The 24498-nt window shown below is 37.5% G+C and overlaps 2 protein-coding genes across 12 annotated transcripts; both read right to left on the bottom strand.

Moving 5' to 3' along the window:
* Positions 1-243: 243 nt before the first annotated feature.
* On the bottom strand, positions 244-9838 carry fhdc3 (FH2 domain containing 3). Its single transcript, XM_058788359.1, has 12 exons — positions 9692-9838; positions 8287-8779; positions 7145-7206; positions 6756-6855; positions 6572-6657; positions 6334-6434; positions 3816-3886; positions 3607-3714; positions 3419-3489; positions 3221-3338; positions 2932-3096; positions 244-2362 (listed from the first exon to the last, which is right to left on the bottom strand). Exons 2-12 carry the CDS (start codon positions 8671-8673, stop codon positions 1202-1204), a joined length of 2430 nt encoding a protein of 809 aa, XP_058644342.1. The 5' UTR covers positions 8674-8779; positions 9692-9838; the 3' UTR covers positions 244-1201.
* Positions 9839-10556: 718 nt separating this feature from the next.
* Positions 10557-23032, bottom strand: arfip2b (ADP-ribosylation factor interacting protein 2b). Of its 11 annotated transcripts, none has more exons than XM_058789889.1 (10): positions 22743-23032; positions 19937-20047; positions 18627-18683; positions 17368-17476; positions 15693-15788; positions 15323-15438; positions 15005-15226; positions 14312-14469; positions 13582-13756; positions 10557-13474 (listed from the first exon to the last, which is right to left on the bottom strand). In XM_058789889.1, the coding sequence occupies exons 2-10, from the start codon at positions 20033-20035 to the stop codon at positions 13319-13321; spliced, it is 1188 nt and encodes a 395-aa protein (XP_058645872.1). In that variant the 5' UTR covers positions 20036-20047; positions 22743-23032; the 3' UTR covers positions 10557-13318. The 11 variants fall into 11 exon arrangements, with proteins under 11 accessions (XP_058645872.1, XP_058645862.1, XP_058645865.1 ...); XM_058789879.1 differs by lacking the exon at positions 15693-15788 and adding an exon at positions 16617-16679 and having other exon boundaries at positions 18627-18711; positions 19938-20047; XM_058789882.1 differs by lacking the exon at positions 15693-15788 and adding an exon at positions 16617-16679 and having other exon boundaries at positions 22743-23031.
* Between the last annotated feature and the right edge of the window lie 1466 nt (positions 23033-24498).

The following is a 24498-nucleotide window of genomic DNA, read 5'->3' as shown; positions in this document are numbered from 1 at the left end:
TATCACAGGTTTGTATAGTGTTCAGGCTGCAGTTTTGTCAAAGAGAGAGCTGAATCCCAAATGAAGTGATCCTGTCCTCCTTTCCTTCTCTAAAGCTCGGGTTTCTTCCTTGCTTTTTTCTTTTCTTCTGTCCCTTCTCTCTTTCTCACACACATGCACGCAAACTAAGCATACCTTTTCCACATACAAGATGCTGTACAAAAACACACTGCGAAGACAATCATCCCATAGTGGTCTAGGTGGGGTACACTAATGGAACAAACGAAAATAGGATTAGATTATATTTACCGTACTTATGGAAATAAGTTCTTAAACAGTCTAAAAATAAATGTTACATCAATAGAACTTGGTAAAAGTTCTAAGAACAAAAATCAGCATTCATTGCGAGAGCGCTGTGGCCTGTATGAAAGAAGAGTCTGTGCTCTACAGCTTTTTCCAGGGGGTATTATTTCACTGAAACACCAGCCAAGTGAGATCATGTACTGTAAACATACACCATCTCCTAGACAACATGGCAAATTCTCCTCATTTCTACTTTTATCTTGATGAACAACAGCAGAGAAAGAGAAAGAGTCTGTTACGTTCAGACTGCAGCAGAAATAATGTAGAAGGGAAACACAGACACACACACACAAAGATACAGATACATGACTGAATAGAGACATCAGCACCACTCTGTACAGGCAGCCATATAATCTTTAGGTTGGCCAGACTAGCAGTCCCTCATGCTACAGTGGAAACTTACTGCTTTCTCCGTCACTGCCCTCTTGTCGAGAACTGCTGCCTTAAGCACTCCTTTGTTGAAAAACACCCTCACCGTTGTCTCTAGAACACAACAATGCCTAAAATGTGGCTTCAGTGTCTAATTTTTTGGGACCAATATTGTACTGTACACGCATAACATGCTTCAAAAGGTGGGATCCACAGTTTATTACATAAAAATAAGACAGACTTTAAAAGACAAAGAACAATAAAACATTTCGGTCCCTGTTGTGAACCAATAAAAGCAGCTAGTTAGAAATAATAATGCTGAACTAAAAACTAATAAAATATCAAGACGTTAGCATCAGCAAGTATTATCACAATATTTGCATAAGAACACAAAAGAAATCAAGAGTGTTGTAAGACAAGTTCCCATTTGTCTACATTCATCATATCCTTTATGGCAAAGTAAAATCCTTGTAGGACAAGCCATGTCATCTTAACCAACAGTTCCTGCCCTGTTTCTTTCCCCGAAGCGTCGAAAGAAAGATACAAGTCCTGAGTTTTCCGGTCTCTTATCTGGAGGAAGTTCCTGTCCAGTGCGTCTCTGAAAGATATGTCCTAGTTTGAAGTTAGGTGCCGACTCTTTTTCATCACTAAGTGATGCAGACCTTATAACTGTCCCCTGTGCTGGAATTCGCTTTGAGGGACAGTCTGGTAATGAGGATGAAGTCCCCACTCCTGCATAATGGGAGAATGAGGGCTTGTCACGTACAGGAGTGTCAGGTAACGCCCAAACTCCATCATCAAGGATGTCCACCCTGGAGAAGGAGTAGGAGTGTCTGCGGTGGGGTGTGTTACGGGGAGAAACACGAGGGCTGAGGATGGTCCACGGTGAGCCTAGACCTTCCAGTCCATTCTGCAAGGCCAGATCTACCTCTTTTATATCCCTCTGTCGAGGAGTGGAGGTGCACACGGCATGACCTCGGGAACGATCAGGTGTAGCAGTTGTGTTCAGGCTGCCAATGCCACAATCCTGAAAGCGGAGGATCTTGCCAGAGAGCTCAGGCATTTTGTCTGCTTCTTCTATTTTCTCGTTATCCTCCTTCTCTCTTGCTTCTCCTTTATCCATGTCTCCAATCTCCTCAACTTCTTTATTCATCGTTCCATCTTCAAACTCTTGTTTAGCTGAGGTGTTGCTAGACCCACCTTCTTTGAGGTCATTGCTTTCAGGAATCAGTTCATCAACAATGCACTGGCCTCTTTTGGAAGCAGCTCGTGCCCGCTGAACATCATTAACGGTACAGGGTGGAACCTCCTCCTTTTGGCAGATGTTATCTGGTTCTTCCACCTTTGAGATCTTCAATTTCTCCTCTGTTTCCACAGGGCCGTCCAGATCCCCCCTGCCCTCACGCTCCTCAACCTGAGGGCAGATGTTCTTGATGGGGCTGTCTGTGACAGGTATGAACCCACCGGGCCTCCTGCGAGAAGGACGTTGGCTGAGAAAGCTGGTCAGGACAGATTCCAGAGCGGAGGCTTCATTGGTCACATCCCGATTGGAGCATGTGCCGGTGGATCGGCGCTTAGCCGTTCTGGTTAGCATTTCTCTTTCTCTCTGCTGCCGCTTACGAGTCTCGGCTGCTTCACGCTCACGGTTTTCCTGTAGGACATAGAAGAGGATGTGGGCAACAGATGCGTTATATTTTTGTCCTTATATACAGTATATGCATGTCTAAAACTTGTTCAGTTTATGTTGCAGTTGTTGGATCTTATGTTAATACAAATATTTACACGTTACACAAGTCTTTTAATTTATTCTTGTCTTCATTTGTTCTCCGAGGCTTTGCATATAACAACATTGATTGTTGATCACAAAAAAAAAAAAAAAGACAAATGAATGTGATGTCACTTCCATCACAACTGCACCTTTTTGTCCAGTCATGTTTCTTCAAAAAAAAAAAAAAAAAAAAGGCTTGTTTATACACGTTTTTACCAGTAAGTCAACAGTGTCAGTAAAAAGACTTCCATTCATGCAATTGACTTCTATTCATCCTAGGCGAACAAAGAATATCTCAATTTTTCACATCTAAAAACCAAATACATTTTGTAAGTAATAAGCAACAGAAATTTGATGAAAGTATTTGAACTGTAACAACACACATTGGGCACCGCCCTGCTAATAAAGTTTACAGTTTCCTGTGTTTTCATTTATAAGACATGAAATTTTACCTGTGTAGCTCTCTCAAACCTCTCACAGAAGGAATGAAAGATAGAGCAACACTCCTCTAGTTTAAATGTGGCTGGGTCTTCACAGAAGTACTCTGCCACTGAAGTACTGATGCTGTCCAGTTCCTGAAGGGAGGCCTCCACATCAGCTAGCCGAATGTCTGCCATCTGTACAGGAGCAGACATATATTACTCCCTGAATACTGGTAATCCAAGACATTTCAAAACCAGCCACCTGACATTACACTGGAATTTCAATTTAGGTTACATGAAAAGCCCAAATTATTCTTACACGAAGAAATGCTTCCATCTGATGTAGTAGATCAGGCTGTTTACTGGCATCCATCTTCGCTTCCCTAATTTTCTCCAACTCCCTTTGAAAGTCCACCTCCACCTCTTGCTTTTGGATCCTATTTTGAATTTATAAATAAAGTAGAATTTTACTCCTAAATGCATCACCTAAACAATACAAAACTTGTATTATATCTACCTTGCAGCAATCCCAATGTGTTGAAGCTGTTCAGCGAAACGCAGCAAAGCTTCATCAATTTGTTGAGCTTGCTATAATAAACAGAAAATAATAAATGTACTGTCACAGTGTCAAAAAAGTATAGAGATATATTCATGAATCAACATCTAATAATAAAAACTCCTAAAAAGAGTGATCACTTCATTTACCATGGACACATAGTGCATAAGGTTCATGCCAGGTTTATTTGCTTTAGTGTCCACCAGTTTGAGCAATGATGCCATCCTGAAGCCAATAGCACTACCTGCGTAGCCACCCTGAACAAGATACAGCCAGAGTCATTTATCTGCTCCAGCTCTAGTGGAACAGTGAGGAACAGTGTATTTATAACAAGCAAAACGGACCATGTGACACTCACAGCATTCATGTAGTTACCAGCCTTCAGCACCAGTCTGATGATTGAATGTAGGTCATCACATGCCAGCAACTCTGGTAGGTTGAGAAAAGCTTAAGGTCAGTAAGATTTGTTTTAAAGAAATGAACACTTATTTAGCAAAATTTATGAAAAATAACGGTAAAAGCATTAATAAATGTTATCAAAAAAAAAAAAAAGGTATCAATGTTGTATGCAGCATAACATTGATAATTTCTTGAGCCGCAAATCAGTAATGTATATTAAAATGAGTTCTGAAGGATCTTGTGACACTGAAGACTGGAGTAATGGTGCTGAAAATTCAGCTTTCCATCACAGGAATAAATTACATTCAGAAGTATATATTTTAAAATACAAAACTCCTATTTTAAATTGTAATATTTCACGGTATTATTATTTTTATTGTATTTGATAACAAAATGCAACACTGGTAAGCATAAGACACCTTTTTCCAAAAACATTTATTTTTTAATCTTACCGACTAAACTTGTGAATGAAATTGTATACATTTTTAAACATTTTGACAGATTACATAGTACTGTACATAAAACGGAGGTCTAAAAGTCTGAGATCACATAGAAAATATATTTAAATCTGTAAGGTAATTTTAATTGAAATACTTTAAAACAAAGAAACGGGGTTATAATATAAATACAGTATTACAGATTTTTCACAAATTTTAGGTCATTAATCAAGCAAGTAAATTTGTGGCACTGATCTCAAACTCCTTTTTACAGACATTCAGATGTTCTTTCTTTGGACAAAATTTAAATCATGCTGGAGAACATGTTCATCAGGTTTTACACAAGCCTAAACTGATAATATAATTTCTAGTGGAAAAAAAAAACAGCATTTAGAAGCAAAATCGATAGTAGTGATCTTAGACTTTCAGACCCCAGTATATACAGGATAATTAGAATATCATCAAAAAGTTGATTTATTTTACTAATTCCATTCAAAAAGTGAAACTTGTATATTATATTCATTCATTACACGCAGACTGATATATTTCAAATATTTATTTCTTTTAATTTTGATGATTAGAGCTTACAGCTCATGAAAGTCAAAAATCAGTATCTCAAAATATTAGAATATTACTTAAGACCAATACAAAGAAAGGATTTTTTGAAATCTTGGCCAACTGAAAAGTATGAAAATGAAAAGTATGAGCATATACATCACTCAGTACTTAGTTGGGGCTCCTTTTGCCTGAATTACTGCAGCAATGCGGCATGGCATGGAGTCGATCAGTCTGTGGCACTGCTCAGGTGTTATGAGAGCCCAGGTTGCTCTGATAGTGGCCTTCAGCTCATCTGCATTGTTGGGTCTGGTGTCTCTCATCTTCCTCTTGACAATACCCCATAGATTCTCTATGGGGTTCAGGTCAGGCGAGTTTGCTGGCCAATCAAGCACAGTAACACTATGGTCATTGAACCAGCTTTTGGTACCTTTGGCAGTGTGGGCAGGTGCCAAGTCCTGCTGGAAAATGAAATCAGCATCTCCATAAAGCTTGTCAACAGAAGGAAGCATGAAGTGCTCTAAAATTTCCTGGTAGATGGCTGCGTTGACTGTGGACTTCAGAAAACACAGTGGACCAACACCAGCAGATGACATGGCAGCCCAAATCATCACTGACTGTGGAAACTTCACACTGGACTTCAAGCAACATGGATTCTGTGCCTCTCCACTCTTCCTTCAGACTCTGGGACCTTGATTTCCAAATGAAATGTAAAATTTACTTTACTCTGAAAAGAGGACTTTGGACCACTGAGCAACAGTCCAGTTCTTTTTCTCCACAGCCCAGTTAAGACGCTTCTGACGTTGTCTCTGGTTCAGAAGTGGCTTGGTAGCCCTTTTCCTGAAGACGTCTGAGCGTGGTGACTCTTGATGCACTGACTCCAGCTTCAGTTCTCTCCTTGTGAAGCTTTCACAAGTGTTTGAATCGGCTTTGCTTGACTGTTTTCTCAAGCTGGCGGTCATCCCTGTTGCTTGTGCACCTTTTCCTACCCAAATTCTTCCTTCCAGTCAACTTTGCATTTAATATGCTTTGATACAGCACTCTGTAAACAGCCACACCTTTCAGTAATGACCTTCTGTGACTTACCCTCTTTGTGGAGGGCGTCAATGTTCATCTTCTGGATCATTGCCAAGTCAGCAGTCTTCCCCATTATTGTGGTTTCAAAGAACAAGAGATACCCAGAATTTATACTGTAGGGATGGTCATTTATTCAAACTCAAATGTAAATATTCTAATATTTTGAGATACTGATTTTTGACTTTCATGAGCTGTAAGCTCTAATCATCAAAATTAAAAGAAATAAACATTTGAAATATATCAGTCTGTGTGTAATGAATGAATATAATATACAAGTTTCACTTTTTGAATGGAATTAGTGAAATAAATCAACTTTTTGATGATATTCTAATTATATGACCAGCACCTGTATATACACCCGTTTGACAGTTCGTACTGTATAACTTTGTTCAAAAAGATGAAAAGTACCATTAGCAGCGGTTGTCATGACAGCAATGGAGTGTTTGATCTCCTCAATAAAGGGAAAAAACTCCTCTCTGAGGAGCAAGCTCTTTAACCTCACTTTATACCTGGAAACAAATAAAAGTCACAGAATTATTAGCAGCTTTTTAACTAAAGCCCATTTCAATCAGCTGTTTGAACATTTATACGAAACAGCACAGAAATTGGCCATTCAAATGGTTTGAACCATAACAAGAAAACACACCCCGACACTTGAACCAGCGTCAGCATGAAACGGTCAGCCTCGTTTAGCTGAGATAGATCTCCATTGAATGACACCAGCTTCTTAATCTGGAACATGTCAATATAAAAGCAGCATTAAAAACAGCTGATCACGTCGCTGATCAATAGCACAGCACATTGAGGTCAAATTGAGAAAACCAGCTCACTTCTATGTCATCAGGCAACAGCTTGCTGAGCTCCCTCAGTTTTCCAGAAGCAAAGCACAGGTTACCGTTCCTGACAGCCTCCACAATGTCCTTCGGTGGCCTGCAAAGTGCATCGAAAACAGATGAGAGAGAGGAGATGTTTTTAAATGGCCTACTTGAGTTACATTGTGTACTCTTAGCAGCTTGTTACACATATTACTTATAATGGATGTAATTCAGCGTAACGTTCTTCGAGACGCTCAAAACATTTCAGATTGAGATACAACCTCAAGCACAGAGTAAAAAAAAAAAAACCTACTTAAAGTACCAAACACAGGTGATCATGGCTCAATATACACAGATTTGCATATGAAACTTAGGAACACAGTCAATTTAATAATGTACCTTACCTTTTAAATTGTTTTAGCAAAATCCCAATATTCATGCTTTTCTTAGAGTTGAGAATTGATATCTAAAAAAAAGACATAGTATTGTGTCAATTACTCTAATGAAATAGCATATATTATATAACATTCACTGACCGCAGCTAAGACATGATGGAAATGGAATCAAAAAGACGTGGCTACATTGTTATGAATAGTTAAACATTTCTGAGCTGAACCTCCTCACAAACAGTACATGTTCCTTAAATAGATGTGCAACGGTAGTGCAGACTAGCACATAAATCATCTGGCCAGGCCACCCTTAGGTTTATGCAATAACAGTAAAATATAAAAGAAAAGGTGTCTTCCTGAACTTAAATTATGCAGATAGGATTGGTAAATATTTATGACGCCACAGAAAATTAAATTAAAAATAACTTAAACATGACATACATAAAAAATAAAAAAAGTTATAGTTATAGTTCATGTATTGTTTTTCCCTTTTAAATATTTGAGGTCCCAAAAACCGCATTGCTACACATGCAAAATAATAATAGTAATTCAGAAATTAATCTCTCATTATATATTTAAACAATTTTTAAGGGGAAATGTGAGGATGTTCATTTCATTCATGTTTAATACCTGCAACTTTCCTAAGTAATATAAATATCTTAATTTGAAGCGTTTCATCTAGCCATTTGATCACTTTTCATAGTTCATACTTCAATGTAAAGTATGTTTTTTAAACTATTACAAAGGCCTTGGGGACAAGAAGGTTAAACAAGAAAGAAAACACTATGATGGGTCTCAGAAGACAGTATGTCCAATACTAAAGCTTTATCAGAGCATCAATACTGGAGTCACCTCTCCAGATCATTAGCCTGAACGTTTGAAAGGTGAGAGACACAAATAAGTAATAGACTGGGTTGATGTAGGCCACTAGCGAGTACTAGATTTCATGTTTAATTCACCCACTTGCTCCTGTCCTGCACTTTGAATTTTGATACACAAGAGATGACATGATCTGAGCTGCCTTTCAATGCTGCAGTACTGTCTCAAGTCAAGGGCCTCACTGGCAAGTACAGATGTAGGTATACATGATTCGTTTTCCATGACAAACACATCAGCTTTACAGCAAAGTCAATCAACGTTTAAGCAGCGCCACTTACATTCTCGGATTCTGTAGTGATTTGTGAAAGTCCCCACACACTTTTCCTGACAGTCCCACCCTTACGGACCAAACCGTGGTGCTCGTTGTGGCTGAAAAGCTCCTCCATTCGCTTAGTGTCCAGCTCAAAGTTCTCGAGGTTACGTTGGGCTGTCCACACGTTGCGCTTGCCCAACACGCTGTGCCTGGGGATGGCATCCCAGTTGAAGTTGCGCATTTTGGAGCGCCGCTGGACAGTCCGGGTGAAGGGGTCCCCCATAGATGAAGGAGGTGGGGGTGGTAGTGACAGTGGCGGTGGTGGTGGCGGAGGGGAGGGGAGGAGGAGGAGGAGGAGGTGGAGGGCCCATGAGAGGGGGCTGTGCAATACGTTTGCAGGGTGAGGTCTCATTTTGAAAGCATCTAGAGGGGTCAGGAGGCAGAGGAGGTAGAGGCGCCGTGGTTACAACTGGAGCTCCATCCATTGGAGGACACAGAGTGGACAAATCTGGAGGGATCTGATAGAAATATCAGGAAAAAAAAAAATAGAAATACGAAACAGTGAGAGGCAAATGATGTGTCATACTGACCCAAAATTTAAGATTTATACCATCAATAACATATTTTGCCCCCACACTGACAGGCATTAAACATTACAAAACTATGAATTACTGTTGGATAAAACCAAATGTCGAGAATCAAAAATAGCCAACATAAGAATTTCCAATGATAACACTTACACTGGAAGAGCAAGTTGCTTATTTATAAAAGGTAGCTGTGTGAGCAAACCACAAAGTCAGATAATACTTTACAAGACCAATTTGCACAGGACCTTCAACAAGCAGTCAAACAAACCATTTAATTAAGATTATCAAGCATAAAGGCAACTTTGCATATCACATGCACTTTGGTCTCTGTACTTTTAAACTCTATTGGCTGCATAATTTTACTTTGGCATTTAATAGTAATGCTTTTGACTTGGCTATTGTCACATATAGCCTACAAATTGGGTCATTTTGTTAATTTATACATAAATATTAATGGCATTAATAAACATTAATATAATTACTATATTTCATATATTAGTAGTTTAATAAAAATAATTGTTTTGCATTAAAATACACAACTAATGGACTTAGTACGTGACTTACAGCAATTCCACATGTATTTACAAAAGAGGCCGATCCCAACAAATACAAACAAATACAATGATAGACATCACTACATTATTCGAGCTCTATGTTTTCAAACAAAATAGTTAACGCCGAAATTGGGTAAAATTACGGGGAAAATATGTTGACAAGGCATTTATCAAACTCTGAAATGTGCAACTTTCAAACAAGGTAATAATTGAAAGCCAGTACATGACCGATTATCGGAAAACTATGAGAAAAGCAACAGAAAATGAATTTCTTTATGGATGTACGTACCAGTAAGTAAATAATATCAGGTTAATGCTGATGAACGCTTAATCAACTGACGTCCATCGCTGGAGAAAGTCAACATTCAATCCACATGTCAAACACCATCAACTCCCAGCACGAGCACTTTAATGGATGAGAATGGCCACGCCCCCACACGCGCGCTCCCTTCACCTGAGCAACTCTCACCTTTGCTATTCATAATACATCTTGTTCTTCAGAAAGAACATTCTACATAATTAAAGAAGAAATGAAACTACACACACTGGGTCATTATGTTAAATTATTTTCGGTAACAAACACGCTGGGTTAAAACAGGTCGCGACTATAGTTTGAATCGCACCTGTCAAAGGTAAGTCGCGTCGTTTTGCAGTGTATAAAAGATCTTATATCTTTAAAAATGTAGTTACATTGCCCTCTATCGGCTTTATTCAACTACGAATTTGTTACTTGAACCCAGTCGGGTTTCTGTCGGCCTATTTTATTTTGAAACCAACGAGCCTATTTAGTAAGTCGAGGAAATTTCTTTCTCCTCAGAAACAGTTTTAAATGTTTTCTTGGTAGAAATAGTTTTGCACTTGAGGGAAAAGGTTGGTTATCTATTCAGTCAATGTTACGGTCTATATAAATTGTGTGAAGGTTAACAATGTGTTTTATTAGCTTTCATTTATTATCCAGTGATGTAAAGATTTAATTAGATTACTAGAGTACTGGCCCTTAAATTTAAGAGACATCTGTAGTCCCATATTCAACATTTCCCTCTAGTGGTCAGCATTAATTTTGTATGGCCTGACTTCTGCTCATATGTTGGAAAAGACAAACAGGGTCAAAGTAAAACAAAAAGCCAAACAGGACATCAGCGAAGTACAAATGACACAAAGACCATTTTTGCAAACTTTTCAAATTTTATCTGTTGGGTTCTTGTACGTTTGTTGGTCAAAGGTTTGGTCAAAGCCAGGAGTAAAGGCTAACATCATGGGATTCCAGTTTCAAAATCTGTCAATTATCTTTACATATATACAATCATTCATAAACTACAATACCACAAAGCAGCCTAAAATATTGATTGTATAAATAAGTTAATATTTATAACCCTTTCATTCTGCTATGCTCTAAAACTACTAATGGAGTACACATTTCAATGCCAAACACTTCTGTTAACCGAAATCAAAATAATAATAGTAAGAATGATAATCCCAGAACAATTAAAAAAAAAAACAACAACAACAAAAACAAAAAACTTAATGGATGCATTTGACCTAAAAGAAAATGAAATTTAATTAGTGTTCAGGAGGTCTAAATTTAAAATCCCATTGGTCTGGTAAAAATGTCCATCACTTCATGAATCAGTTCAGTCTCTGGGGCTCAAGATGGAACCCTTTTCTCCATCTATGAAGATGAAAATCACACACACTACCATCTCTGCAGCCTGACAAATGTGCCAGGATATAAACAAAATATTTGAGATAAAAAAAAGTCTCTCTTCTAGGGTCACCATGTGGTCCTTAAAAACAAAATTTAGTCAATTTAATTTAAATGAAATGTAACAAAAAAAAACAACAAAAAAAAAACAGACATTGTACGATCTTCAATAGTTGACAATGACATTCAAACTAAATTTCAAGCATTCTTTAACATTCACTAGAAACCTTTCTGTTTTGTTTTTCCTAAAAACATTTTCCTGCACTACTACCCATGTAGTGTTTTACTGATACATTGAACAGGATTGAATCACAATGCATGGAAATGTACAGCTAATGTCATCAGACCTGCCATGCAGAAACACACAAGGGACAGCCAATATAGGCATACATGAAAATACACTTTTAAAAACATCTTCAGTATTGCTTCATCTCAAGCTTAGAAAGATTTAATGCAATGTTCAAAAGTACTGAACATTAGATCATAGTCGTTATTTCAGTCTTGCGTAATGAAATAAAAAAATAAAACTAGGCTGACAAACTATAATCTGACAGTCTGCACTTTAACCATTATCACTGCACCAAGTCTGTTTTAAGCAAAAACATTTCCAAGTGTATTTTGAGCATGTTGAAAAAAAATCTTACTAATTTATAGAAAAAAAAGGCTATCAATGAGCATTATGTAGATATTTTCAGTGAATGAAAACCCAGCAAGACTCATCATCTGATCACAAATAAAAATGCATACAAAAAATATATACTTTGAAATGTTTATATTGTTAAATTATTACAAAATCTGTTTGATTTTGTACTATATTTTTGTGAAACTTGTGAGGGTTAATGTAATAATACATTAGCACTAAAAAGACAGAAAAAAAATTATAATAATTTTTACCGTGATATTAATGGGTATATAAATATTTCATTGGGGAAAATTGCCTTTTTTTTTAACCAAGGCAGATAAAGGCATTTAACACAGGGTACATCAGAACCAATTGCAATTTGAATGCACAATATTAGGGCTTTGCTGATGTTAATAGAACACAGGTCAGTACATAAACTCTAGTGCATATTTTGGTGAATAAAGAGGCAGATAACAATGGGCCTCAATAAAAATCAAATACAACTCACACATACACTTCCTTGATTAACTTATGATTATTAACTTAAAAATGAACATAATATACATACAAATATTCTACGGCATTATGTACGGGTACATAATACGACAAACTATAATTGTCCAAATAAAACAAACTGAAAAAAAAAAAAAAAAAAAACAATCTTCTTTAGAGAAAACAATCATGCTTGATAAATTCAAAGCTTTAAAATAACAATATTGAGTCAAGACAGTGATTTTAGATTCATGTTCCAGAACTTTGTTAAAACGTGCAGGAAACTGTATCCACATCTGATGAAATTCAGTCCATAACATTTTTCAGTATTATTACTTTGAGGTTAAATAACTTAAAATGAGTAACTCATTTTAAGATATTAAATGTAGTATTTCATGTATTCAAAGTATTTTAAAGAAAGACAACTGGACAAGGATTGACTTAACAGTACTCTCATGGCCTAGCAAACATACAAATGTACAAGGATGCAATACCAATATCAATATCAGATAAAACTACATCTGAATTTTATCAAAATAAAATTACTTTTTGTTAGAACCACCGACACTGAACACTGAAAGCTCTGTGATAGGAATAATTTGCATCCCCCATTACCAACAAGACCAAATCTACAATACAGAAAAAAGACAGTAGTAGCAAAATAAAACGCTTTTCACAGAAAAACAAAAGGAAAGAGTTCCTAAAGATGTGGTCACTGACAGAGAGAGAGTGTGTAAGACCGAGCATAATCTGGAAAAAAACAGCTGTTCTGACTGATATATCAGAAAGATTGTTTCAGTCGGTTTAATGATATTTATATGGATGAAGCTGAAACTGAAACCTTTGACATTTGATTGGAGCCTTTAGGACCGGTTACATACTAGAGGTGACTATTCAGACACTTGAAAACAGTCTCAGAGCAAGAACAGGTTGAGGAGAAGAATTAAGGAAGAGAAGTATAGAGAGAGTTAGTGTGAAGGAGGCTTTGTTGGAGCCCCTGTCTCTGCTAGCATCTCAGAACGCTGGTCTCTTGTGGTCCTACTGTGTTGCTCTGTGTGGCTAAAGACATATAACAGGAAACCAGGGGTAAACGGGCACTTTCACTGTTCCTCCAGCCAAGAAGGTTTGTCAGCCCCTGGTGGTTTGAGTTTAATGTTGAACTGCTTGAGGGTCTGTTCCAGCTGTTGCTGGTTTCCAGCAAAGTAGGCAGAGATGGCATTATGGAACAGCAGAAGTTGCTTGTGCATCACTTTGACCTGTGAGAGAGATACACAAATCATGTCAGATGACAAGATAGAGACAATAAATAGATTACAGGCTACTTGAGTGATTTCAAGAGGAAGTTATGCGGGTGGTCGGGCACCTTGTTTTCTTCAAGGAACTTGAGCTTGATGCTGACATCACTGCGGAGACGTTCATATTTGTCCTTGTGGATCTGGTACTGCTGCTGAGCAGCCTCGATACGAGCCATAGTAACAGCGTCCCGTGGGCCCATGTTCAACTCTTCCAGATCTGCTCTGTATGCATCGAACTCTAGTCTATAGGAGATCAGAGAAACACCATAAACAAAACAAAACAAAAATCAACACCATATTAAATACATTTTTATACAATGTGATGCCCAAAGTTAAAAGTTATTTATGATGTAATCTGACATTAAAGGTAGCTAGAATTGCATCAAGCAGAGTTTTCTCAAAGATCTCAACATGTACCACACAAAATAAATAACTGTGATAGAGGATATGCTACTCCTTTTCTTTTCAATCTAAAGACTGAGTAAGAGGGCCAGTCATTGTCAACGCTTGTTGGTGCCTCACTCCGTGTTCATTCAATACCATCTCGTCTGCACGTGCAGCTATATTTGATACTAAACCAGACAAGTGTAACTTATAATGACCCTATCAACGTCCAGTAGCATCGCAGGCTAATTAACCTAAAACACAATTCAAGTGCTTGAATTTCCAGCCCTGACAGAAAGTAGGGCCCAGTGCCTCTTCATATTGCAGACAAGTAGAACACTTAAAGCACCTTGGAAAAAACAAAACAAATGAAGGCTACTATACTAAAGCCTACAGAGCTGGAATAACTTTTACCTGGCATTCTCATACATCTTGATAGTCATCAATGTGTCTTCCATTGTTTTGTTCACCAGTGTGTTGATGCTGGACACAAAGAAGTTGATGGCACCGAGCAGAGTCTCTCCATTCTTGCACAACAACTTCTGTGTTTCTGCATTATATCCAAACTCATCCTGTGCATGAACAATACCACAAACCTAAACTTTGAATTGAAATATAAAGCTGAAATCAAAATATAAATATTAGATGGAAAAATGAAAATCAGAAATGTGTTCAGCTAAATGGAATAAAATAATTTGAAGTACTAAAATGATTCAAACTAAAAATAAGAAATTTAAACAGAAAAATAAAAATTAAAAGGAAAACTGAAAATATTAAAATAAAAGCCAATTTAAAATATTACTAAATGCTATAAGAGTATGTAAATAATACTAAAATAACACTTAATGTTAGAGACATTCTCTACTGACGTTGTGTATAAATAACAAAACACAAACGCTAAAGTAAACCCAAAAACAATTGTGGCCTTTTAGCGCTTGGTGACATAATCTTCCCCGTCTGTAAGCACTAGTTATTTTTAACACTGACAGTTTGAATTATACATTCCGCAACAGCATGAAATACTTGAGTGTGTTTACAGCAGTCCCACGATTATGCATGGCAATCACAACAAATGTCATGAATCTTAAGTTGGCCACGCTGCCTCACCCGAAGTTCTGGAGACTTCTGACTGAGGTCGGCAAAAGTGTCTCCGAGGGCGTGCTGCGTCTGCACCATGCTGTAAAAGTGGTTGGTTAGCGCTCGTGCCAAATGCAGCACACTCTCGTACTTCCGTTTGGTTTCCCGCAGAACCTCGATCTGAGCCTCCAGCTCCAAATCCACAGTACGTGAGCCACGGCCAAACCTCTCAGAGATCATCTGTTTGGTGCACTAAGGGAGACACGGATAATACAAATGGCTTTAGAATAGGAGTGGTTAACAGCACATGACATCTAATCACAAAAGACAAACAGTTAATTGACAAACCTTGTATGTGTTCAAGCCCCATTTCTTCACGATGTCAAATTTCTCCACAGCAACACCTCTTGTGGCCTCTTCTGCTGTCATTGAGGAATTGCTACTGCCATGATGCATGTTGGACCCTGATACACAGAACATACTTTCAAGTAAGTTTCAAATTACATATACACTGTACAACTGCCTGTACTTCCACATTATTTCCACATCATTTGCAGATATTGTTGATATAACTGCATCAGAGAGACAGACAGCTCTGAAAGTGCATCAGCTATATGTGAAACAGATGTGATGAGAGTGAATAAATGAAAGTGTTTTACTGAGTAGGGGGAATGTTTTGCCAAAGAGCCCTTAAATGATCCAGCGCTCTTTGGAATACCTGGGATACAGGGGATGTCTTCTGATTGGTGGGCTATTCGGCAGGCAGCAATCTGGCTTGGGGCAATGCTAACACCCCTAGACTTCATTCGCAGGTCTGGAGGTGGTCATGGCCAGGAATAGCAGGGGATGTTGGGGGTATATGATGGGGAACAGGGAGTAGGTGGTGGATATGTAAGAAGTTTTACAGTTATTTAGGCAATTGGGAAAATTATTTTTACAATGGAATGGGTTATACCATATGAGTGAAGTGTGTAATGCCAATGCGTATGTGTGTGAATGTGAAGGAAGAGCAGGAGGATGGAGGGAGGGGAAAGGGAAAAAGAGAGAGAGAGAAGGTGATAATGTACTAAGATGAAATGAAAACAAGAAAGCACACAACTGATATTTTGTTATATCTGCTGCCTCATGACAAACAGATGGAGACAATTCACTTAACATCACACGACTGTTATTTTAAACCCCAATATGTCTGATAATTTATTTTTAACTACAATTATTCATTTACACAGAGAGAAAAAAAAAAAAAAAGTGTGTGACATATCATACAGTAAGTTTTTTTTTTTAACCAAACATATTTTACACCCAGACATTCTGCAGCAGATTTTTCTAAACATTTCCTCTGCAAAGTCAGCAAGATTAAAGCCAGAATACAGTTTAAACTGATTTTCAAAGGAAAATAACAAAAGGTTCCTCATTACAAAATTTCTGCAAGTGAAAAAAGCAACCTTAACCCTGCAAGAAAGAAGAGAAAGAGAAAATGTAGCCCAGTCCAATCTGCTGAGAGAGAAAAGATTAAATTTATTCCTGTAGTACAGCATCCCATACCCTGGGAAAGACAAAAACAGTTTTGAAAAGGACTATAATTCAAGGCACCATGGGAAGGTGGAGAAGAGAGATGCGTTACGAATGAAGCATGAATGACCTTGCCCTTCATTTGGAATGCGTCTGTTGCCCAAAAAGTCAGTGTTAACACGGACCGCAGGGCCTGAGAAAGGGTAAAAGAGACAGAAGGTCCTCACTGAATCAGAAGTGAATAAATTTAAGGGGCCAGGATGGTCACCTTACAATCCCAAATCCCAAATCCTGTCCAGACAAAAAGTTGTTTTGTTAGCCACATGTAACTAAATTAAAATAAAATCAAAAGCAGTCAGTTTTTGCAGAAGTTAGCCTCATTTTCCACTGCAGAGGAAATTTATTTAAAAAACAAAAAACAAAGCTGAAGCTTATTTGTCTATTCGGATCGGTGGCGTTTTTCACTCTGGTTAATGTCAAACTTAAAAGCCATTAAGCATGGCTCAATGAATACCTATACACATAATGAGCAATGCCTCAAGAGGCCCTGGGGGTCTCTTCTGGATTGCACCATAGGAAAGAAAGAAGTTGAAAACCCATAGTGGAAATTATGCAAACCATATTGTACAATTCCAAGTGTATCTAGGAAAAATGAATGTATGTATTTGCTTTAGAAAGACAAATGTCATCAAAGTCATTCCAAACATGGTAAATATCACTAATAACAAAACTCCAATTTTGATTGGGGTCAAGTGAATCTAAAACTAGCCTAATTAAACACAGATTTATTTCCCCAGTCCGTTAAAAAAAAAAAAAAAAAAATTATATATATATTTGGCACAGTGCAGTAGCAATTGGGTTTTAGAAGAACATGATTTTACCTTTGATGGAGCTGGTCGGAATGATGCCTTCTGTTGTACCTCCATAACCACCTGATACAATGCTGGTCTCATTTAGGTTGGGCCCAGACACCATGACCTGCTGTAAGTCCTACAGAAATGTAAAAAAAAAAAAAAGGAGGAAGAGGAAGAGATTTTAAGAACATAATACTATAACCTTATAATATTAGCATTCTTTTTCATGAACTGAACCAATCATGTAACTTCTACCAAAACAAACATTGGCAAAAGTTATAAAATGTAAAATGTTAGAAAGAACATTTTAGGGTTAGAATCACACTAGACCCAGAATTATTAAGAATCATGTGCCTGTGAATCACGTAAAAAAAAAAAAAAAAGCCAAATTTAATTTCCTGTGAAAACAAACCCTCTGAAAAATCCATGTGTTTCCTTGATGTAGTAAAAGAATTTGACACCAAAGCTTACAAGGCATTTGCAGCCCAAAGAAACAGTCTGTTTTCTGAAACAAGTCAAATAAGTGATTATAAAAACTCTCAACAACCCACATCAGTGTGTTACGTGTTATCTGAGACAATAAACTAAGAAAAAGAGCTCTCTCATAAATAAACAACAACATCTGTAAACATTATTGCTGATAAAACAGGGGTCTTTAATGGGAGGTCTGCAAATCCACAATGGTTTGTTCAGCTGTTTTTGATGTGTTAAATATAATATTAAATTAAACTCTGACTAAAGTTAAATAAGAAAGTTTCGTTAAACATTAGAATGTAAATGACTATGTCTATCAATACTGATTATTTAAATGGATTTCCAATGCAAGCTTCATAAACCATGACCTGCAAAGTCTGAGACCCTTGATGTAAAAAAAAGAAAAAAGATTCAGTCATAGTACTGTATGCAGTACCACCTTTAAATAACAAAACAGAATTAATTGCAAAGGTTAATAAAAATTTTATAGAACATACAGAGTTAATAGATACTAAAAGGTCGCTAACAATGGGTTAATACTACAGAGAGATAAAACAGGATGTTTTTCAAAACAAATAAAATATGTATAATCTGGATTTGTATCTGACCTCAAACACTGATTCAACAGGGAGTGACACAGGCCAAAAAATAATGCGTGTGATTTGAAAAACATCCTGTCCATTGTGACCAGGTTATGGGGAGAACTCAAATCGTTATCTGCTGGAAAGACATAAACGTGCAGGCATACACACACACACACACACACACACACACACACACACTCTGCCACCATCCCCAGCGTTCCCTCTCACCCTGAGGCCTGTGGGACTCCCTACCTTCTCTCTTAAGCTCCACTGAATCTTTGCAGCCTGCACAGACATCGGGGAAGAACATGACAACAAAAAGACAAAAAGAAAGATAAACAAACTAAAAATGAAGCACAATGTAAAACAAAATCAGACTTGAAAACAGTGATGAAGTAAACCATCAAACACAATGGAATCCATATTTTGCGGCCAATTAGCACCTGTTAATACAATAAAGACAGGCTTCCAGGATTGACAATAAAAGAAAAAATAAGATGCATGGAGTTACACTATTCTGTATTATTTCAGCCCTAATTAAGCAACGAATAAGCCCTCTTTATTAATCATGAGTCATAAATTGGGCTGCTAACAGATCCCTGTCAATCCAACCATCAATGAACAAAGGTATAATTATAAAAAGAAAAAAAAACTTATGCCACTCTTTCTCTCTCTGGGTAAAGAAAGACAAGAACATTTAGAAAGTCTGTTGTCACATTCTGGCTCAATGCTCCTGATCTATTTAAAGACACAGAGTAACGCCGAAGTACCATCTGCCTTCAGCTGAGCCATTATTGCAACTGTGAACATGATCAGCCACAGTCATCCTGGGATAAGCTTTTGAAAACGGACATAACATGAAAATGTTAGGGGAAAAATTAAAAACTAAAACAAAGAACCTTTACTTCCTAGTAGGAATGATTCAACGTCCTAGCAAATATCACTACTTGTCTATTTGCCTAACACGTCTTCTCCCGGATCCAGTGCCTCGGTTTAGTTGTCTTAAAGAGGTGTGTCTTGTGACAACATTACCACTTTACCTTTTCTTTACAAAGGTTTCAACAATAAAGAGGTTTGAACACTTTGCGCTCGGCTGAATTAGCCTTCTACTTCTTAAAAGCCTAAGACAAGACACACATTAGATTTACACTGAAGTATCCCCACAAGCCATTTTTTTTAAATTAAAGCATATTACTGTTATTGTTAACATGCCTGACAGCCTTATTTTTAATGGATTTTAAGTCCTCAAGAAAAAGCTGGACAATTATAAACTGCAATGTTTGTATCACCTGCTACCTTGAGATCTTTTCTCATGGCTGATATTGTGAAACCTGCAACAAAACTAAACCAACTGGGCAGACAACTGTATTTTAGACTCTATGAAAACAACACCACAACCATCCACATTTTGATGCTTGACACTTTGTTGATTTGATACATGATTTGAACTTTGCAAACGGAAAAAAAAACCTCAAATCAATAGGGCGAGTTCAGGTAAACTGCATCTAAATTTACCTGAATCACCATGTTTCGCTCACCTGCTCCAGGCTGTCATCTTCTGCCAGATTCCTAGAGTCCCCATTACTGTTAATAGGGATCTCCATAGTGGCTGCTTTACTCATCATACTGTCCGCCATACTGGAGTGTTACTGAAAAAGAGAGTGAGATAAGCAAAAAGATGAGAAAATAAAACAGAGCTCTTCGATATATATTAAAAAAGGTTGTTTGAGACATTTCAGAATAACATATTCATAAATTCACAGCTGATAATTAACAATGCAGACCAGACCTAACTTCAGACAACAAATGCTAGATTATAACAGGCTCACAAGGTCAAAGTGAATGATAAACAAGGCCTGCTGTCATTCTACTCAACACAGCATTTTGATAAAAACACAATGTATTTTGGGAAGAAATATCCCTTTAATTGTAAAATCTATAAAGCCTTCTATACTCCACATACGTTTGCCGGAAGCTATAGATGGAAAAGAGTTTCCTCAGGAATGTACTGTTGAAACGCACTTATCAGATCTGACAGAGCCCAACCCAGTCATTACCAGAACTGCCATGAAGTTCACGGAGTAGATCTTTCACTTCAATCTAATTAATCCAGTTAAAAATCCCCTCAAGTTTCTAGGTATTTCCATCGATACTTGCTTTGGTTACTCCTTCAGAGCCCATTCCCACACCTGCGGGAGGGGCTTCACAGCAATGAGTGAGCAACTTCTCAAGCAGGCTTTCATTGTTAGTTCTCATAAAGCTCCTTGGCTCAGCCTCCTCAATGGGCAGAGGAAAATATAGGAATGCTGGGAGCTATGTAACAATCATGTGACTCATGCAAGTTCGTCTAAGCTTCAGCTTTAGACAGGCGCTCAGAGAGGGAGGCTCGGTGCTCAAAGGGCCGATCTGAGCGGAGGCATCATAGTCTGCATTCACAGAAGAGCCATTTAATTCTCCTGAGTGCCAGAGCATGAAATTTAGGCAGGATAAAAGCTAATGGTTCAGGTCTTATCTGTAAACCACAGGAATGGAAAACTGGCATTAATAAATTTGCACTCAGTGAGCAGTGGTGATGGCGGTGAGCCAGTGCAAGTGCTCCTTTACAATAATGATGGAATGCAGGGAATAGGACCATGGTCATGGGATGTGGGCTGATGTGACCTTATTGAAGGCATTAAAATACTGTGGCAAAGTCCTTATACCAGAAAGCAATGTTTCAATTTGTGGCTTGCGGTATCATATTTGATTTACCAGCTACTTGTCGATGTGAATAACATTCTTTTTTACTTATGAATACTTTGCATGGTGGTCACTATCATCACCTACAGAGAGATGCTGTGAGGATGACACTCACAATCCACTGTAGAAATGCTATTATTCAGAAGGATATCTGGCATCAATTTAGATGACATTTTAGCAACCTGTTGTCACATACAGTATGCGAAACCTCCAGAGTAGCTCGTCTGGAAACATGCATCGGTGGCTGGACAGATTTTTTTTTTTTTTTCAACTGAAGTGTAATTATGTTGCTCTACAAGGCTTCAAAAGATACACAACATCAGGATTGTAATTCAACAGCCATGATAATACTACAACACGCATCAATGCCTTTTTTCCTGTGATTTTCCACTGGATCTGCGGAGGCAGCATGCCATCTAACCAAGGCTGCATCTATGACAACCACTACAGTAAAAGGAACATGAGTCGAGCTAGCTGGCTGAGGTAATGTTGCCTCATTAAGCGTCTTCCCAAAACTAAGTCTCAAGGGACCGGAACACCACATGTTTTGACAAGTGTTGAGGATTTTGATCCATCCCGGTGATTTAAATATTTTGAATCTGTTCACTAAAAGGATTCATTCAGATCCAGTCATTAGGTGGCTACAAGTGTGTAGTGAACATGTCATTAAATAATTCACTCAACCAATTTGTCAGCAAACACCAAGTGGACCAAAACAATTACTATCTTCTATTAAAATGTGCATGCTTACAAATCTACAATATACATATTCCTCACAAACAACAAAACAATTGTATTTTTATTTAGTCAACTGTTGGCAACGACTTTTATCACTACGGCTTTTATTGTTGTTGTTAGAAAAAAAAAATAAAAAAAAACATTTAGTGAAAATAAACGTGAAGAATCGTGAAGTATTCACAGACAGCACTCATATGTTATTGGCTCGTGCTATACTCAGTCTTGAAAATATAAATGCAGTTATGAGCTCAAATGAAAAATTTGTTAGTACATACAGGTGAACGAAAACGTTCACTTAAGAAGTCTAAACTAGTGATGAACGTAACGTTGATATGCGTGGGGTCTATATCCCACGGAGCAACTACCTGAGCGAACAGGCGGGACAGGTGAACGGCGACCATTTTCATGCCATTTAATTACGACATAATTCACCTGTACAAACTAGAGTAAAATTCCTTTAATCCGTTTTATTCCTCTCAAAATAAAAGCAAGAGATTTCTACTCCGTTTAAAGATAGACGTTTATTACATTATATGGCCTTATGGCTCGTTCAGCCGTGAAACGGTTATGTATTTGATTTCCCATAACGCATTGTTATAATGTGTCAGGCTGGCTCAAGCATCACACGTCCAAGTGACCGTCCATGTCGCCCAAGGGCCTTTAATTTAAAAAACGTTTTTCATGCATCAAGACAAATATGACACACTTGATCAGCAAGATCGCTAGCTAAAGCCACATATTATTTTTTGTCGTCGTATATTAAACCACAATGCACTACATGAATGCTAATTCAACATCTGCTTAGTGCAATAAACACTGCATAAAAAAAATAATTAAAAAAAACAAGACATAAATGATTTATCTTACCTGTGTGTTTCCTATAGTAGGATTATGTTAGCTATTGGTCACGCGTGCTGGATATTTTATCCCAGTTCATGCGCAATTATATACTGCCACTTCCAAAAGAGCGAGGAAATAATAAAAGCATGCATTCATGGAGACTGAATTTGTGTTAATTCATAAGCAAACGGCTTTTCGCGTGTTCAACCGTTTCCACTATGTCCAGTGGCTTGTTTGTATTATTGGGCGAATCAGCCTCCAGTAGCCCGAAATGCCTTGCGGATCTGACGACAGGCGCCGACGTGGAACATGCAGACAGCGCGAGAAAGAAGCCATGATGAGAAGGGAAGAGAGGAGACGGTGCACCTGTCGAAGCTCTGTGGGACATTTGTTACAAACAACACCAATAATAATAATAATTTTTCTTCTTCTTGTTATTATTATATATATTAAAAAACAGAGAAGATTGAGAACGCTGAGAGACTAATAACCTACAAAAACAACACATTTGTTCAAACTGTTTTGTTACTATTTACTTAAAAATGTTCTGTTTTATGTTTATTAAAAAACAGCAACAGGAAACCCACAGAAATAACACAAGAAAACCATTAAATCCAGCAACTATCCAGTTGATCAGAGGGTGGCAGTATAAGGCAGTATTTCAAAGTCCAAGCGCAGTTCAGTGCTACACCAAGTGGCAAATGTGTAAAAATGTTGGCCTAACTCAATTAAATAAAAGGATCTTTGCCTAAAACATGCTGGAAGTAAAATTGTCTAAAGGAAACTGTAAGTAAAATAATGACTTTTGCCTTTAATACCATTCCAATATGAGTATCCTTACGGAAAGAAAATATATTATATTATATATGAACGGTCAATATAGTAAAGAATTTTCAGTTACTGGTAATTATATAGAATAATACATTGTGGTAATATATTACAATATACTGAATAATACATAAGGAATTGCCGCTTTCCACATATATTGGGGAATATATGTCAACATATATGGTGCTCATATAGTCACATTTATATGGGAATATGTATTAGCAATATATGAGCACAATTCAAGGTAAATATTTATTTTAATATATTTTCATATATGGAATTATATATTTGTAAATATATAAATATTGGTTACACATATAATTTAACATATGCAGTATAATAATGTCACATATATATGTGAACATGCATGCAAAATATATGTATCCAAATATGAGCAAATTTATTGTGTCATGTATGTGTGCGTGTGTGTGTGTGTGTGTGTGTGTGTGTGTGTGTGTATATCAGTGGGGATTTCTTTAAGACTGCAAGGGAAGCTCGGCTTCCCCTATAATGTCAAAAAATTAATGGTCAAATATGTACTATTGTGTTAACATTTTTTTGACTAAAAATGCGTTAGAACGCGTTCATCTCGAAGACGAGTTCGTTCAGAATCAGCTACATACAGCAGGTCGGACTCGATTTCCTTCTCATACATTACCGTAGCGTCAGTGTATTTCTCTGTTGAAGCCGAGCGTCCATTGACTTCAATGGGGCTGTTTTGAACAGTTTTTTTCAGTGCCTCGAAACTAGACGGTCATTGGATAAATGCTGCGATTATGTCCCGCCCACGGACGCTCAGCGTCTCTGGAGGTGAATGGAGGAGTGGGCGTGCCTGGACTCCGGGCTTCTGCGTGATGATTGGACGGTCTGTATCTCCTTTTGATTGACAGCGATTTTGTACTATAAAAAGTCGCTGACGCTTAAGCTATTCGAGCTCAGTCCCATAGCGGCTTTG

This window comes from Onychostoma macrolepis, chromosome 10, assembly GCF_012432095.1.
Source record: "Onychostoma macrolepis isolate SWU-2019 chromosome 10, ASM1243209v1, whole genome shotgun sequence".
Taxonomy (NCBI): Eukaryota; Metazoa; Chordata; class Actinopteri; order Cypriniformes; family Cyprinidae; genus Onychostoma; species Onychostoma macrolepis.
This window is presented reverse-complemented; position numbering and strand designations above follow the sequence as displayed.